This window comes from Nyctereutes procyonoides, unplaced genomic scaffold, assembly GCF_905146905.1.
Source record: "Nyctereutes procyonoides isolate TBG_1078 unplaced genomic scaffold, NYPRO_anot_genome, whole genome shotgun sequence".
NCBI classification, from domain to species: Eukaryota; Metazoa; Chordata; class Mammalia; order Carnivora; family Canidae; genus Nyctereutes; species Nyctereutes procyonoides.
In genome coordinates, this window is record NW_026575120.1 from 6587033 (window position 1) to 6601717 (window position 14685).

Consider the following 14685-nt stretch of genomic DNA (forward strand, 5'->3'; position numbering starts at 1 on the left):
TATATCATTCCTTTCTTTCCATCTGTTGCTGACATTTCCAAACTGGAACTGCCATACCCTTTACCACCTGCATCAGTCAGTTATCAGATCCTGTCAGTTCTGCTTTATAACAGTTTTTGGCACTCACTCCTCAACCCTGTTTTTTCACAACTGCTTTATTTCAAGCCTCCTATCACTTCCTACCTTGTCAATTACAGAGTCTTCTAATTTATCTAAATACAATAGCTTAGAAAGTAAATACATAACCATTGTCAAAGCATTATAAATAATTTTTAGTCTCAGTGATTTTTAAAAACCCAGAAACTAAATATTTTCTTATGTTTTATCCTTCTGAATAAATAGTGTATGTATATATATTCATCCGTTTAGGGACTTTGTGAAAGATATTTAATATGAAAAAGGAAAATATTTTTGTGCATCAGTAATGAAGATGTCACTTTTTTCATGTAATATTAAATGTCAGCCAAGTCCTATAAAAGAGCTTACTGACTTATTGACCAGATATCCAAACTACTCATTGTCTCTTGAGGAAGCTTCACAACTAGAGTGTGAAGTCCAGTTCAGTCCTGAAGGTGGGCTAAGATGGAGTAACAGAAACAGTTTTACTTTCCCTCCTGAAACAATTTTTTAAAAGCTAAACAAATATATGAAACAATGGTTTTCAGAAATTGGACATCTGACAGTACATGGTAGTGATTCCTGAGAGAGAAACATTAAACAAGCTGAGTTGTGTGATTGTGCTAGCTTACTGCCTAGGAAGCATTTCCAGTCCTTAAATCGGAGAGAGGAAATCCAGGAGGAGCCCATTGGTCTCCCTGAGAGGAGAAGGTGAAATTCAGAGTTTAGTGAGATTGTGGCAAGAGTTAGCAGGTTGAGGGGCCATGAAAAGAGAGCTGCACAGAGAAGACAGCTCCAGAGATCTGCGGAACTCCCCCTGACTGTCTTCAACTGAGTACTAATTAACATGAGTCTGAGGAAACCACAGAGGGTGATAAAAAGACCTACTGAAAGACCGTTAGAGGGAACAACCCTGGCAAGTCAAGTCACATGGCATCCGTGATTGTTTCTGTTGCTACCAGCCAGAGTGGACAAACTTCCTGACTCATTAGGTATCATAGGTACTCAGAAGGGTGATACCCCACTGGAAGGGGAAAATTAGTCCTAGGCTAAAGACTGCTCTGTTTCTGTTTAACAAAGCTTAAGAACAAACTCTAAAAGCAACCATAATCTCTAAAGAGAATGGTGGGAGAGAGGGCAGAAAAAAATATTTGAAAAAATAATAGAATATATTCCAAATTTGGTGAAAACTATGAACCACAGATCTAAGAAGCCCAACAAGCCCCAAGCATCACAAGAGGAGAAGGAGCAGCAGCAGCAGGAGGTATACCGATGTACTTCACAATCAAATTAAGCAATTTAAGCCAGGGATTGAGAAAAAATATTAAAGTACCCAGAAGAGAAGCCACATGTACAAAAGAACAAACATAAGGATGTTGGCAAATTTCTAGTCTGAAATGATACAAACCAGAAGATAGTTAAGGAACATCTTTAAAATATTAAGGAGGGAGAAAAACAGCTTTGAAAATAACTTGATATTTCCTGGCAGTATTATTTGCAGTAACATTCGACATGTGTCTGAAAGCAGAAATTTGGATGGGCAAGTTGTTTAATGATACAGAAATTTTAATCATCTATTTTTATATGGTATTTTACATTTGAGAAGTGTTTATATCTGGAAGAAAACTTCTTGTAGCACATTTTTTTAGATAGCTAGGATGGATGCTATTTTACACATGAAGAGGCTGAGATGTATAGGTAATATGACTTAAACAGCTTCATAAGATCCAGTAATATAATCAAGTTTCCTGACTTCCTCTTTGGTATGCTCTTCTGATCTACATGGTCTCCTCATTATTAACTGTATACTGCTCAAAAATATTTCCTAAACTTAGAGGCTGTCAGAACATATAAAATGTATGGTGTGCCTTGAAAGCAGTACTAGATAGTATAGTATTTAGTGATTCTTTTGTATCCTGCCTTTTATAGTATATGAAGAAAAGAAATTGAAAATCTTACATGATATTTATATCATGGCCCAAATAGATGAACAGAAAAAATGAGAGTACATTAAGGTATATTAGACCCTGTGTGAAGAGCTGTTACAGTATTTAAACTTTAAATAAATGAGCAAAGGTGGAAAAATTGCAGTGGTCACAGAAAATCTTTTAATTAATGTTATTTCCATTTTAAAAAAAGTAAGAAGTTTACTTATTTTAATTATATTAGATATGAGCAGAGAACCTTTTTTTTTTTTTTTAAATTTTTATTTTTTTTAATTTTTATTTATTCATGATAGTCACAGAGAGAGAGAGAGAGGCAGAGACACAGGCAGAGGGAAAAGCAGGCTCCATGCACCGGGAGCCTGACGCGGGACTCGATCCCGGGTCTCCAGGATCGCGCCCCGGGCCAAAGGCAGGCGCCAAACCGCTGCGCCACCCAGGGATCCCAGCAGAGAACCTTTTAATAACTTGGTTCAAATTAATGTGGCAGAAATTAGTTGGGAAGAAACCATATTTTGTATTTATGCTGCATATATAGTACATAAAATAGAAAAATTAAATACTGTCTTGTCATATGTCATTGCATCCGATACAGCAAATTAATTTTGATCCGTTGCTAACAGCCACATGGAATAAATGTGGTGCATTGTCCTTTTGGTTGCCACTAAAGTTTCTTCAAATTGTTCTTTAGAGAGGCTTTTCAACCTCCTTATTCAAGAGATATTTTGAGAGCCATCTCTTTAGGGAAGGCCTTATGATAGCATTGGGATTTAAATGCTCAGACTTGAAAAGTGGGCAGGATTTAAGTAGGATAAAGTACAATGTTTTTGGTTATGAGGAGTATGAACGGGTCTTCTTAGAACACTGAGAATAGTTCATGTTGGAAAGAAGTAAGAAATAAAGTAGAGAAGGTAGGATAGAGCTACATTAGTGAAAGCCTTAAAAAACCAAGTAGGAGGGATGCCTGGGTGGCTCAATGGTTGAGAGTCTGCCTTGGGCTCAGGTCGTGATCCCAGGATCCTAGGATTGAGTCCCACATTGGGCTCCCTGGGGGAGCCTGCTTCTCCCTCTGTCTGTGTCTCTGCCTCTCTCTTTATGTCTCTCATGAATAAATAAATAAATAAAATCTTAAAAAAAAAAAAAACCAAGTAGGAGAAATAGATGAACGGCACTGAAGTTAGAATTTACACCTGAGGTAAATGAATTGTCCCTCATCCAGTTATGAAATGTGATCTTCTGGCACTTCGACTCAATGTTTTCTGTGTATGTTAGCATTCATTGTATTTCAGACTAAGTAAACACAGATGAGATGACAGAGCAAGAGTGGTTTATTTCAAGAGGGGTCATGTTTTTATTCTTTTCTAGTCTACGCCTCTACATCTAGCAGCAGGCTACAACAGAGTTCGGATAGTGCAGCTTCTTCTCCAGCACGGTGCTGACGTTCACGCGAAAGACAAAGGGTAGGTGTATCCATTTACTTTTCCTAACCGTTTCACGGGTGGAGCGTTATGCTTTATTTTCAGCATCTGAAACACTAAAGTTCGTTCGCACTAGACAAAGTCACGTATCCCATTTCTTTACAGCCTACGTAGCATTTTAAGAATGTTTGCAAGTTTGTTTTGGCTTCATTTTCGTGTTCTGCTTATTCAAGAGGCTTTCTCATGGTAATGTCTAAAATCAGTAAATTTTACTGCAATTCTATGATTTGATGCAATTCACTTTTCCCAATTGCATTTATTGTTTTTCAACTCAAGTTACATTCCAGAAAGGGAGATAAAACAAATTGAAAGTTTCAGTAAGCCAGTAATATAGCTATCCCATTCATCTGGTATATAAGGATCATCTTTTATTAATAAACCAAATTCATTAGTTTACAATAATGTAATCTGTTTTTTTTATCCTAATAAAATCTTGGACATCTGAACTGAGAAAACTTTCCAAGGTTGATACTTCTTGGATAAATGATTATACATTATTTGAAATTGCAGTATTTAATTGGCCTTTTTTCCTTTAGTGGACTCGTGCCTCTTCATAATGCATGTTCATATGGACATTATGAAGTCACAGAACTGCTATTAAAGGTAAGAGTAATTTTTAAAAAGTAAATATTACTTGCTTTTTTTCTAATTTGTCATAAGTTCTCACATGACTTGTGGGCCAGAGTTTTAAGAAAATAAAATGTTTTTTAAAAATATTACTGTTGCCTTAACATTTTTTTAAATGTAAATTGGGTTTTTTTTGGTAAATTTTTTGTACATTGTTTTTAAAAGCTGAAATTAAATCAAAATACTTACTGACATTTCAAGAGTCATAACTGAAATATACAGTGAAATAAATGTCTTCTGAGTTTTACTTCATCCAGCAAAATGATCACTGACCTAAAACTTTTTTTCTCAATTCAGCATGGAGCTTGTGTTAATGCTATGGATCTCTGGCAGTTTACTCCACTCCATGAGGCTGCTTCTAAGAATCGTGTGGAAGTCTGCTCTTTGTTACTTAGCCATGGTGCTGATCCTACGTTAGTCAATTGCCATGGCAAAAGTGCTGTAGATATGGCTCCAACTCCTGAGCTCCGAGAGAGATTGACTTGTATGTATTTATATCCCAGACTCAATATTGCTCATTGTAAATTGGAAGATCTCATTTTTTTTAGTTATTAAACTGGTGTCTAGTCCAACTTAAGTGATACTTTTCCATTCTTTTACACTAGTTTATAATCCTTATTTCTGATCATGTACTTTTCTTTTAAGGCTAATGAGGGTGAGTCAGTCAATAACCATTTATTCCATGCTTACTGTGTGCCAGGTACTGAAAATACAACAGTGTACAAACCAGAAAAGAATGCTCTGAGCTCACAAGAGTTTATATTCTTGTACTATTGGTAATAGTATTTGATATCTAACATTATTGAGCACTTACTGTTTCCCAAGCCCTGCAGGCTGACACAGTTATTGCCCCAATTTAAATAAGGTCCTTTTTATGATTTGGCAGAAATAATATTCTTAAATGCTGATATATATTACCTGTATATACATATGCATGTTTTTTATGTAAACTTTTTGTTTAGTTTTAGATTTACAGAGAAGTTATAAAAATAGTAGAGTTCTCATATACTCCATAGCCAGTTTGCCCTCCTATTAACATCTTATATTATTAGTAAGATACACTTGCATAATTAATGAACCAGTATTGATACATTATTAACTAAAGACCATACTCTGCTCAGGTTTCTTTAGTTTTTACCTTAAGTCCTTCTTCTGTTCCAGGATCTCATTCAGGATACCATATTATGTTTAGTTATCATATCAGATACTGAAATATATTTAATTCTACATGTGGGCATTGTCATTTTAAATTAAACTATACATCACCTACGTAATAATATCTAACTGGTCCCCTGGTTGGTATTCTCTTTCAGGATTCTAAGAATCAGGTAACTGGACTTATGCCTGAGGAAAATCTTTAAATGATACTTAAGAAAAAGGCAGAGTCAAAATGATGCTAAACGTCATTTAAACTTAAGCAGATTAAAAAATAAATAAATAAACAAACAAACTTAAGCAGATTTTAAAGTGGTTTATGTTAAACCAGGAAGAGTTGTAATTTTCATTTGTTCAAGTAGAAATTTAAACTTATTTTGATATTGGAACAGATGACATCAATTAGATTACAGGCCAGCACAAACCAGATTATAACTGTGCAGATATCTTAGCAATGAATCCTTGTAGAAATGCCTTTATTCTCCCTCCACTCATATGACCCTTGTCATATGTTATCTTGCATTATATAGTTCATTCTTCTATGTTTAAGTTCTGCCTTCCCAATGAAATTTAAATTCTTAGACTTTTCTTTTTTTTAAAAAAAAAAAGATCTTATTTATTTATTCATGAGAGACAGAGAGAGAGCGAGCAGCAGAGACACAGGCAGAGGGGGAAGCAGGCTCCATGCAGGGAGCCTGACGTGGGATTTGATCCTGGGTTTCCAGGATTATGCCATGGGCCGAAGGCGGCGCTAAACCACTGACCCACCGGGGCTGCCCAACTTTTCATTTTATTATTGTCTTTTAGCCCGGCACAATGCTTTGTTACCTAATAAAAATGTACTGATGCTATTTGTGTTTGGGCCCATCTATCTACCTACCCTCAGCCCAGCACAGTGCGTTGTGCACTATGCACAGCAAGTTTATTGACTCAAAACTTTTTAAAAATCTTTTTCTAATTTCCTTATTTTAGTTTATCCCCTGGGCTCAGCTTTATCCCCCATGTCACCTTTAACTTCTTTTTCCTTTTAAATATTTTGCCAATTATGAGTATTGTTATCAGTTTTTATAGTGTATTTCACTAGACTATCTGGTTCCAGGGTACACATGATTTAATGGAAATTTGTATAGTTTTGTGAAAGAAGTTCCCTGATTAGAGTATTTTTCAACCTCAGTATTTTTTATTTTATTAAATAAGATTCTATCAAGGAATTATTTGAAGAAAAGAATTTAACAAAGTTGGAACTTCTCTTAACTATGGTTTTCATCACCACTGCCTTAACTAGGCATTTCATAATGACACAATTCTTTTTAAGAAAATTATACAAAAACAAAGAAGAACAATATTTTCATCATACCCATCATTACAGCATTTTCATTACACACTGTTTTTTCCTGCTCTTCTTTTTTTTAATGTGTTGTTTCCATGAAGTTAAATGAACAGGTATTTTGGATTCTGCACATACTAGAGGTAAAAATAATAAAAGTAGCTTTCATTCTTGTTTCAAAATGCATTTGTCTTAAAAGAGAAACTTTTTTTTTTAAAGAGAAACTTTAAGGCATTTTATAAATATTAAGTTTTCAGAGTAAGTTTGAGAAATTTGCAGTTTCACTGCCTTCTTTTTAGCTGCTTAAGTACTTCCTTGAGGTTTAAAAAAACAAACCTTTAACCTTTGCATTTAGAGGGACCTTTATATTGTAGATAGATTTTCCATTCTCTCTTTTTTTAATATTGAGTATATATCAATAAAATATTTTAAATTTGAAAGTCAATTTGGTCAGAAATCTTTACTTTTTTTCTAAAGAGCAAAGATAAGGAATATTTTACTTCTTGTTATTTGAGAAAATATGTTGTTTAATTGTATTATTACATTCTAATTTTGTGATTTCCTTAGTACTGCTGTCTTATTCTTTATGTTTATCATAAATTTGCCCATTTAATTTTTTTTAGTCCCTTTCCTGAATTTAAAGGGGCAATTGAAAAAAATATTAGAATTGCTTTTATCATTTAGATAATCATAGAACATTTGTCATTAGAGAAAAAGCCAGTATGATTTGAATTCAGTTTAAATTTCTCTAGACTGATGTCCAAAGCAAAACTATACTTTTTGTTTGAGATCAGTTCTCAATAGATTGCTTTCCTTTACAGTTGTCAGGATCCTGCTCCCTAATATGGCAGTTTGTAATTCTTCCTCTTGATTTATCCCTAATTTTATCATTAAAATGAAAATCTATAATTTTGTTATTTGGAAATACTGGTTTACTTTTACTTCATTTGACCCTGACTTTGAGTTTCTGAAGTTTCAAAGTCCTATACTTAAGGAATTTACCAATGATAAGGCACCATTAAACAAGAGGTTATAAAAATGGTTTTCTCCCAGAACATGCCATGACTTATTTTATAAGTATTCAGTATTCACACAACAAATTGAATACACACTGTGCTATATGCCAAACAATATGCTAAGTGAGAGGACCACCATAGCAAATAAAGTTCTGGGATATGTCCTGTGATATAAGGGTAATGCAAGTGCAGTGGACTTCATAAGAAGGAATCCTAGCCCAATAATGGGGAATATCAGGAAGACTTATCCAGAATATCTAAACTGAGATTGAACAATAATAGTAGTTATTAAGGCATATCTGTGTCTGTGTGTGTCTTTCTCTGTCTTTTGAGGGACAGAGGGGAGTGAGATGGGGAACTTAGGAGAGGAGAGAGAGGAAAAGAAAACAGTTCAGTAGTAGGCAGGTGCAAAGGCCTATGTGGGCCAAGGATTGCTACATCATCCATTATGTTACATATCATTTGTATCTTTTTAGAACAATTTTCAGTTTTTTGTTAGCAAGTGATCATATCAAAATACCAAAATTGTAAAATAGAAAATATGACCATAAGTTTTTAATTTAGAGTATTGGATTTTTATTTATACTGTTAATTTAGAAATCACTCTTGAAAAAATCCCTTACTTGCTTATACAAATAATAAAATATTAATTGTTCTTTGAAAATTATCAAACTCTAGCACTTCCCCCATAGTTCAGTTCTTCCCTTCTCTGTGCTGAAGCTATTAATTCTTTGGTGAGTATTTCTCTAGGTGCCTTTTTTTTGTATCATTTCTTATATTTAGTTGTGGTGGAAATAGTAGTAACAATACAAAAAATTTGGATCAGCTTGTCTTTCCTACTTCAATTTTCCTTTAATTATATATACTTTCATGATACTATGTACAGACCTATCATTCTTATTAAGAGCTTTAAACTATTCCAGTGTGTATATGTTTATAACTGGTTTCCATTTGATGGACATTTTTGGTTGCTTGTTTTAAAACTTATCTGGAGTGTCTTTATGAACTCTGAGAGTATAAAACAGTCTTATTTCAGAGCATTCATTTTTCAGAATTTTTCATTAACTGTACATCCTTTGCACATTTATCATCATATCATCTGTTGCTGCTTTGGTAAAATAAGAGCAATGTGTAAAATTAATAATTTTCTGATGTATAATCATGCTAAAATGATTTTTACAGATTTTAAATCTTTTATGTCAACTATTATTTCTTTAACAGATGAATTTAAAGGTCATTCTTTACTACAAGCAGCCAGAGAAGCAGACCTAGCCAAAGTTAAAAAAACACTCGCTTTGGAAATCATTAATTTCAAACAACCACAGTCTCATGAAACTGCGCTGGTAAGATTTTACTGTTAATCCATTCCTTAGGTATGCAATAGTAGTGGAGGCACAAAGTGTGATTTTCATTTCAGAAACCTTACAGTACTTTTAGTGTCTGAAATTTCCATTTTAATGTTGGTTGCATTGACTTTTAAATTTGGTTCAGGAGGTAATTGCTTTCATGGGTGAGAGAATAGACATTTGCTCACCCTTGATTTGGGAATTATTTTTACCTGTGTTTTTACCCAACCATATTATAACAAATCTACTTTTGTGGCCAATTCTTTCATAAAATACAAGATGTAATGTTCCCCTTAGAATCTTTTTTTTTTATGGTTGCTAGGTAAAGACTGTTTGTTTTCCATTAAAGATTAAAGTATTTTCAGTGGTATTTGCATCATCCTTTGGAGCAATTATCCAAAGAATTATTCATTATCCAAAGAGTTAGTACATTCATTATAGAAAAACGATGAGTATGAAATTTTTGCTCCAGACTGTACAAATTCTTTTTTAAACTATTCATGTTTTTTCTTTTAAGGCCCTTTCAGAAAGATTAGCTTATTTTCCTTGTCGTTGACCACATTAAGTTTCAGGTGTAGGGCTGGTAGAATTATTCCAAAATTCACAATTTAAACATACGTGATGCCTCTATCACAGACCTATAAATATGCTTTTTTTTTAAACGTTTTTTTTTTAATTTTTATTTATTTATGATAGTCACACACACACACACACACACACAGAGAGAAAGAGAGAGGAAGGCAGAGACATAGGCAGAGGGAGAAGCAGGCTCCATGCACCGGGAGCCCGACGTGGGATTTGATCCTGGGTCTCCCATTTGATCCTGGGTCTCCCGCCTTTAGCGGGCCAAAGGCAGGCGCTAAACCGCTGCGCCACCCAGGGATCCCTATAAATATGCTTCAGTTAACATTCCCACATATATTCAGCAGAAAAAAAGTAAAGCTGTGGTCAGTTCTTTCTGAAAACGACATTAAAAGAGTCATCAAACTTAAATGGGCCACTATATGCACACATAAATACATGGCTCTCAGACTAGAGTTCAGATACATTCAAGTTCTCCAGCATTATGCTAGGAGATACTGGAAGCAACAGAGTAAGCCTGGCCTGCTTTTTTGGAGTGTTCGTTGTATTCATTAGTAAGTAGTTTGTTACTCTTAACATTTTAATACAAACATTAATATAAAACAAAAAATACCAAAAATTGTATAAATGTAGGATAAAACATAAAATTTCTGAGAATACATCTTCCACTAAATTCCTTCAAGTCTATTACCTTCTTGCCTGTACCTGGGCATCTAGGCTTATATAGTGCTTAAAGTAGCTCTGGGGCAGAGTTTGAGAACTTTTGATTTATGTGGCTGACAACTTAACAAAGGATTGACTAATTCAGGTGTAGATATTTGTAGCTTTGGAGGGGCAGCATTCTGATACCTTTAAATAAGTATAGATTGGGTAATTATTTATTGGCCAAAGAAAAAGAAACAGTGTCTCTCTTAATGCTTAACAAAAATCATTTCACCTTAGTTTGAAGGTTTATTTCTTGTACTTCCAGTGTATTTAGGAAGAATTTTATGATCTCTATAATGTAAAATATATCTTTAAGTATGTTTTGACAGAACAATGTTCTAACTAGTCGTCAGATGCTATTTAATTCTGAAGTCTACTTGTCAACAGAAGTTTATTAACTTAGCTGTGTTTACTTTACAGCACTGTGCTGTGGCCTCCCTGCATCCCAAACGAAAGCAAGTGACAGAACTATTACTTAGAAAAGGAGCAAATGTTAATGAAAAGAATAAAGAGTAAGTGTAATTGCAGAGGAAGCAGGTCTTAAAGGGGAAATACAACAAAAGTTAGGAAATTTCCTTTTCTTCTCTCCATAGTTTCATGACTCCCCTGCATGTTGCAGCAGAAAGAGCTCACAATGACGTCATGGAAGTTCTACATAAGCATGGAGCAAAGGTAAGACACACCTGAAATAAAATGTCAGACTTGCAATTGAGTAGCTAGGTGCTCTTAAGGCTCTTACCATTCTCTCTGATTTTCCTAGAAAAATGAATTTTGTAAAGGACTGTTACCATGTATTTGAAGTCACCTCTTCTCTTTTAAAGCTGATTTAAGTCTTGTTACTAATAAAAATAATTACCTGTGTTTTATTGAACTTTACTATTGTTCTTCTGTAAAGCAGTGAAAGGTAGCTATGGTCTTATCATTCGAAATACATTTAACTCTACCTTGTTTTACAATAATACTGGAACTGGTAGATTTTGATACTCAGCATCATTGATGGTTTATCAGAATAATTTATGTAAATGATAGAGTATTGCTACTTATTTTAAAGAACATTTTTGTTCCCTTAAACTGGTAATGATAATTATTTTCTCAAATAACCTTGACACTAAAGAAATAAGAAATTTTGCAGTAACCATTTTTGTTGGCATTGTCTGAAATTATTAATTACTTGAGGGAGGAAGGAAGCAAACTGGTTGTTTTTCAGAGGTAACATGAAATTGGAAATTTTTAAATCCTTAAGACTGTGTATTTTGAAGCAGAAGTCTCCAAAGTAGACAGACACTCTATGGAACATACAAGACAAGCCATTGGAGACAGGAAAAAATATTAGAATTTTAGTTTATTAAGATAGTAATTTCCTTATTTCTGAATAACAAAATTAATACCTGCTAATATTTAATACACAGATTGATGCTGGCTCCCTCCTTAGGTCCATGTGTCAGCCTGCCTGAGTCAGCTCGAGGTGTTTCCTGGGGAAGAATGGAAGTCTGAGTAGCAAGGGATTGACACTGACAAACTCGCTCATCTGTTCATTTTCAGCATGTTATCATGCATACTGCATTTTACACATGTCCATAGGAGTGGATTTATGGATATTATCCTAAATGGTAGATCCTTCATAAGGAACATTGTTTTTAATCCAGGGAATGACAATCTCACAGCATAAAGAGGTTGTCTGACTATTTCATAAATTAGTATTTTCAAGAATTGTCATACTTAGGCGTTGTGCTTTTTTTTTTTTTAATGAAAATAAGAGGGTCCAAAATTTGTCATCATCTGTGATGACAAATGACTTATGTGTAGGTACTTTTTACATGTATGTAGGTATTTTTTTAAAAAAGAAACATAAACCCTTAATGGCAAATATTACATATTTTAAAGTAAATGAGAAAGTGATGGCATTTTTTTTTAAAGACATTTATTTATTCATGACAGTCACAGAGAGAGGCAGAGACATAGGTAGAGAGAGGAGCAGGCTCCCTGAGGGGACCCTGATGCAGGACTCAATCTCAGGATCCCGGGATCATGACCTGAGCCAAAGGCAGATGTTCAGTCACTGAGCCATCCAGGTGCCCCATCATGATTTAGTAGGCATCACTAACAATGTACTTTTTCCACTGGTTCTACATGTCTCTGTCACATGTTTTGAGCTAATGTGGTCAATGGGACAAGCTACTGAAAATGAACTTAGAATTAGACCTTCAAATCTACATTACTGTTTTTATGTTTTTTTTAAGGTTTTTTTTAAGCGAACCAAAAGACATTTTGTAAATTAGTAAATAGGATATTTTTAAATATTTAACTGTTTCATCTCTTTCCCAGACTTTGTAATTCTCTTTTTGTGTAAGTTTTACACATATCCATTATGTATTAGTATAGCACTATTTGTTACAATTTACAAATGAACACAAATATTTATTGAAAGTGTTCTCAAAACATTTCTTCACTCATAAGGTTCACAATCCCAAAATTTGGATATCCTTGCTTTAAAAAGGACCATTGCTGTTTTGTTGTTGTTTTTTTTTTAAGATTTTATTTATTTACTCATGAGAGACACAGAGAGGCAGAGACACAGGCAGAGGGAGAAGCAGGCTCCATGCAGTGAGCCCAATGTGGGACTCGATCCCGGGACTCCAGAATCATGCCCTGGGCCAAAGGCAGATGCTTAACGACCAAGCCACCCAGGCATCCCCCATTGCTGTTTTTATATAAAAAGTCAGGATGAACTGGAACAAAAGGAAATAGTTCTATAGATTTATTACCTATATTGAGAGTATGACTAGTGCATTATTATATAAACAATGTCTTATTACTCTGTCAAGCAGAAAATACTAAGCTAAGTGGGCTCTCTGGTATACTTAAGAGAATTGTATGTTTATCATTGACCTATTTTTAAAAATAGCTATGGCATTTATAATGTTCTTGAAAAACCATGAACAGTGCCCTCCATTTTTGGAAAATATCTATTGTTTGTCTCCAATGAGTCATTTTATTTCGTGAAGTTTCAATGAAAAATAACATTATTTAATAGCTATCCAGTCAGCATTACTCAAGGTATATGGTTCTCAATCTTTTTCTGCTCTTTATGTTCACATTACGTTTTCATCAATAACATCTCAATCCATCAGTGGAGCACATATAATTTTAAACACCCTGTCAGTAATAGAGAATGACTTTTAGACTAGTTTGCCCTCTCTAGTCCTTCCACTGTAGTTGATCTAAACCGAGAACTTCTATTAAACACTTTAAAATAGAGGAAAAAAAAACATATTTAATCAGGGTTATGAACGAATAAATACCAATTGCCATCCTTACTCCCTGGTTCCAAAACAGGCTGCTGTCCCTTAGGGTTGGTGTATATAGTGGCTACTGTCGTAGTAAAAACTCACTGTAAAAACTTAGCTTAGCTGCTGTTGGGCCCTACAGTTTGCTTGCTTAGTGTCCTTTCTGAAGAACTCATGGTTTCAATTTGATTTTTGGACAACTTACGCTTTCCATTTGATTCTAAAAGCACCTTCTGAACAAGGTACTTGAATTAAGACTCAGCTCTCTTACACTATTTCCTCCATCCTGCCTCCTTCCCTACCTCATGTCAAGTTCCCAGGCTAAGGCTAACATATCAGAAAAGGCAGAGAATTTGATAGGGAGATCTAATATGACTAATCTGTCTTACTTAGATAGAACTTAATATTTATGTAAGTCAAAACATTCTTTTGCTTAAAGCTTGATGATAAATAGAAAATTCAGGTTTGGTATGCATGTTAAAATAAACATTATAACATAGACAGACATATTTTTCACTTTATAGTCCTCTACTTTCTAGTTTTATAAACTTGAACTTCATTTCCTGGAACCTTAATTGACTCATCAGTGATATTTGTGTATTAATACCTCCTCTGTAAGTATTTGTGTGTTTGTGTGTATAAAAATTAAATGAGCTTATGTATATATAAGTATATAGTATAGTACCTGGCATACAAGCAATACTCTAAGCATACTTGTAAATATGAGCATTGTATTTTTTCCATATTTGTCTTTGTAAACATATATTTCATGTTTCCCTTAATTGTCTAAATTTTTATATAAAAGTTATATATCACTTTCTTTATAATTTGTTTTGATCCACTAACTCAACGAATACTGAGATACAAAGTGATTAAGACTGTAGGCTAGATACTATGGAAAATACCAGTTTGAAAGTTTATGCAACTACCAAACTTGAGCTAATCCTGAATCCAGTTGAGTGGTATTAGCAATGAAAAAGGAATAAAAAGATGAAACCCACTTAAGAGATGGACTGTTAGAAATTAATCGGGGATTGGAATGGACTTAGAAACTGGTGGTACCATACAGGGAAGTGAGAAAGCTAGAGAGAAATACTGGTTT

At 34.1% G+C, this 14685-nt stretch overlaps 1 protein-coding gene across 1 annotated transcript in view; it reads left to right on the plus strand.

The window, feature by feature from the left end:
• The window catches only part of TNKS (tankyrase), a 214906-nt gene that overhangs the window by 134292 nt on the left and 65929 nt on the right, over window positions 1-14685 (plus strand). Inside the window, exons 6-11 of the mRNA XM_055334908.1 lie at window positions 3426-3520; window positions 4075-4141; window positions 4463-4649; window positions 8885-9006; window positions 10717-10808; window positions 10890-10968. Coding sequence (XP_055190883.1) covers window positions 3426-3520; window positions 4075-4141; window positions 4463-4649; window positions 8885-9006; window positions 10717-10808; window positions 10890-10968 — 642 coding nt within the window. The remainder of the gene's footprint in view (window positions 1-3425; window positions 3521-4074; window positions 4142-4462; window positions 4650-8884; window positions 9007-10716; window positions 10809-10889; window positions 10969-14685) is intronic.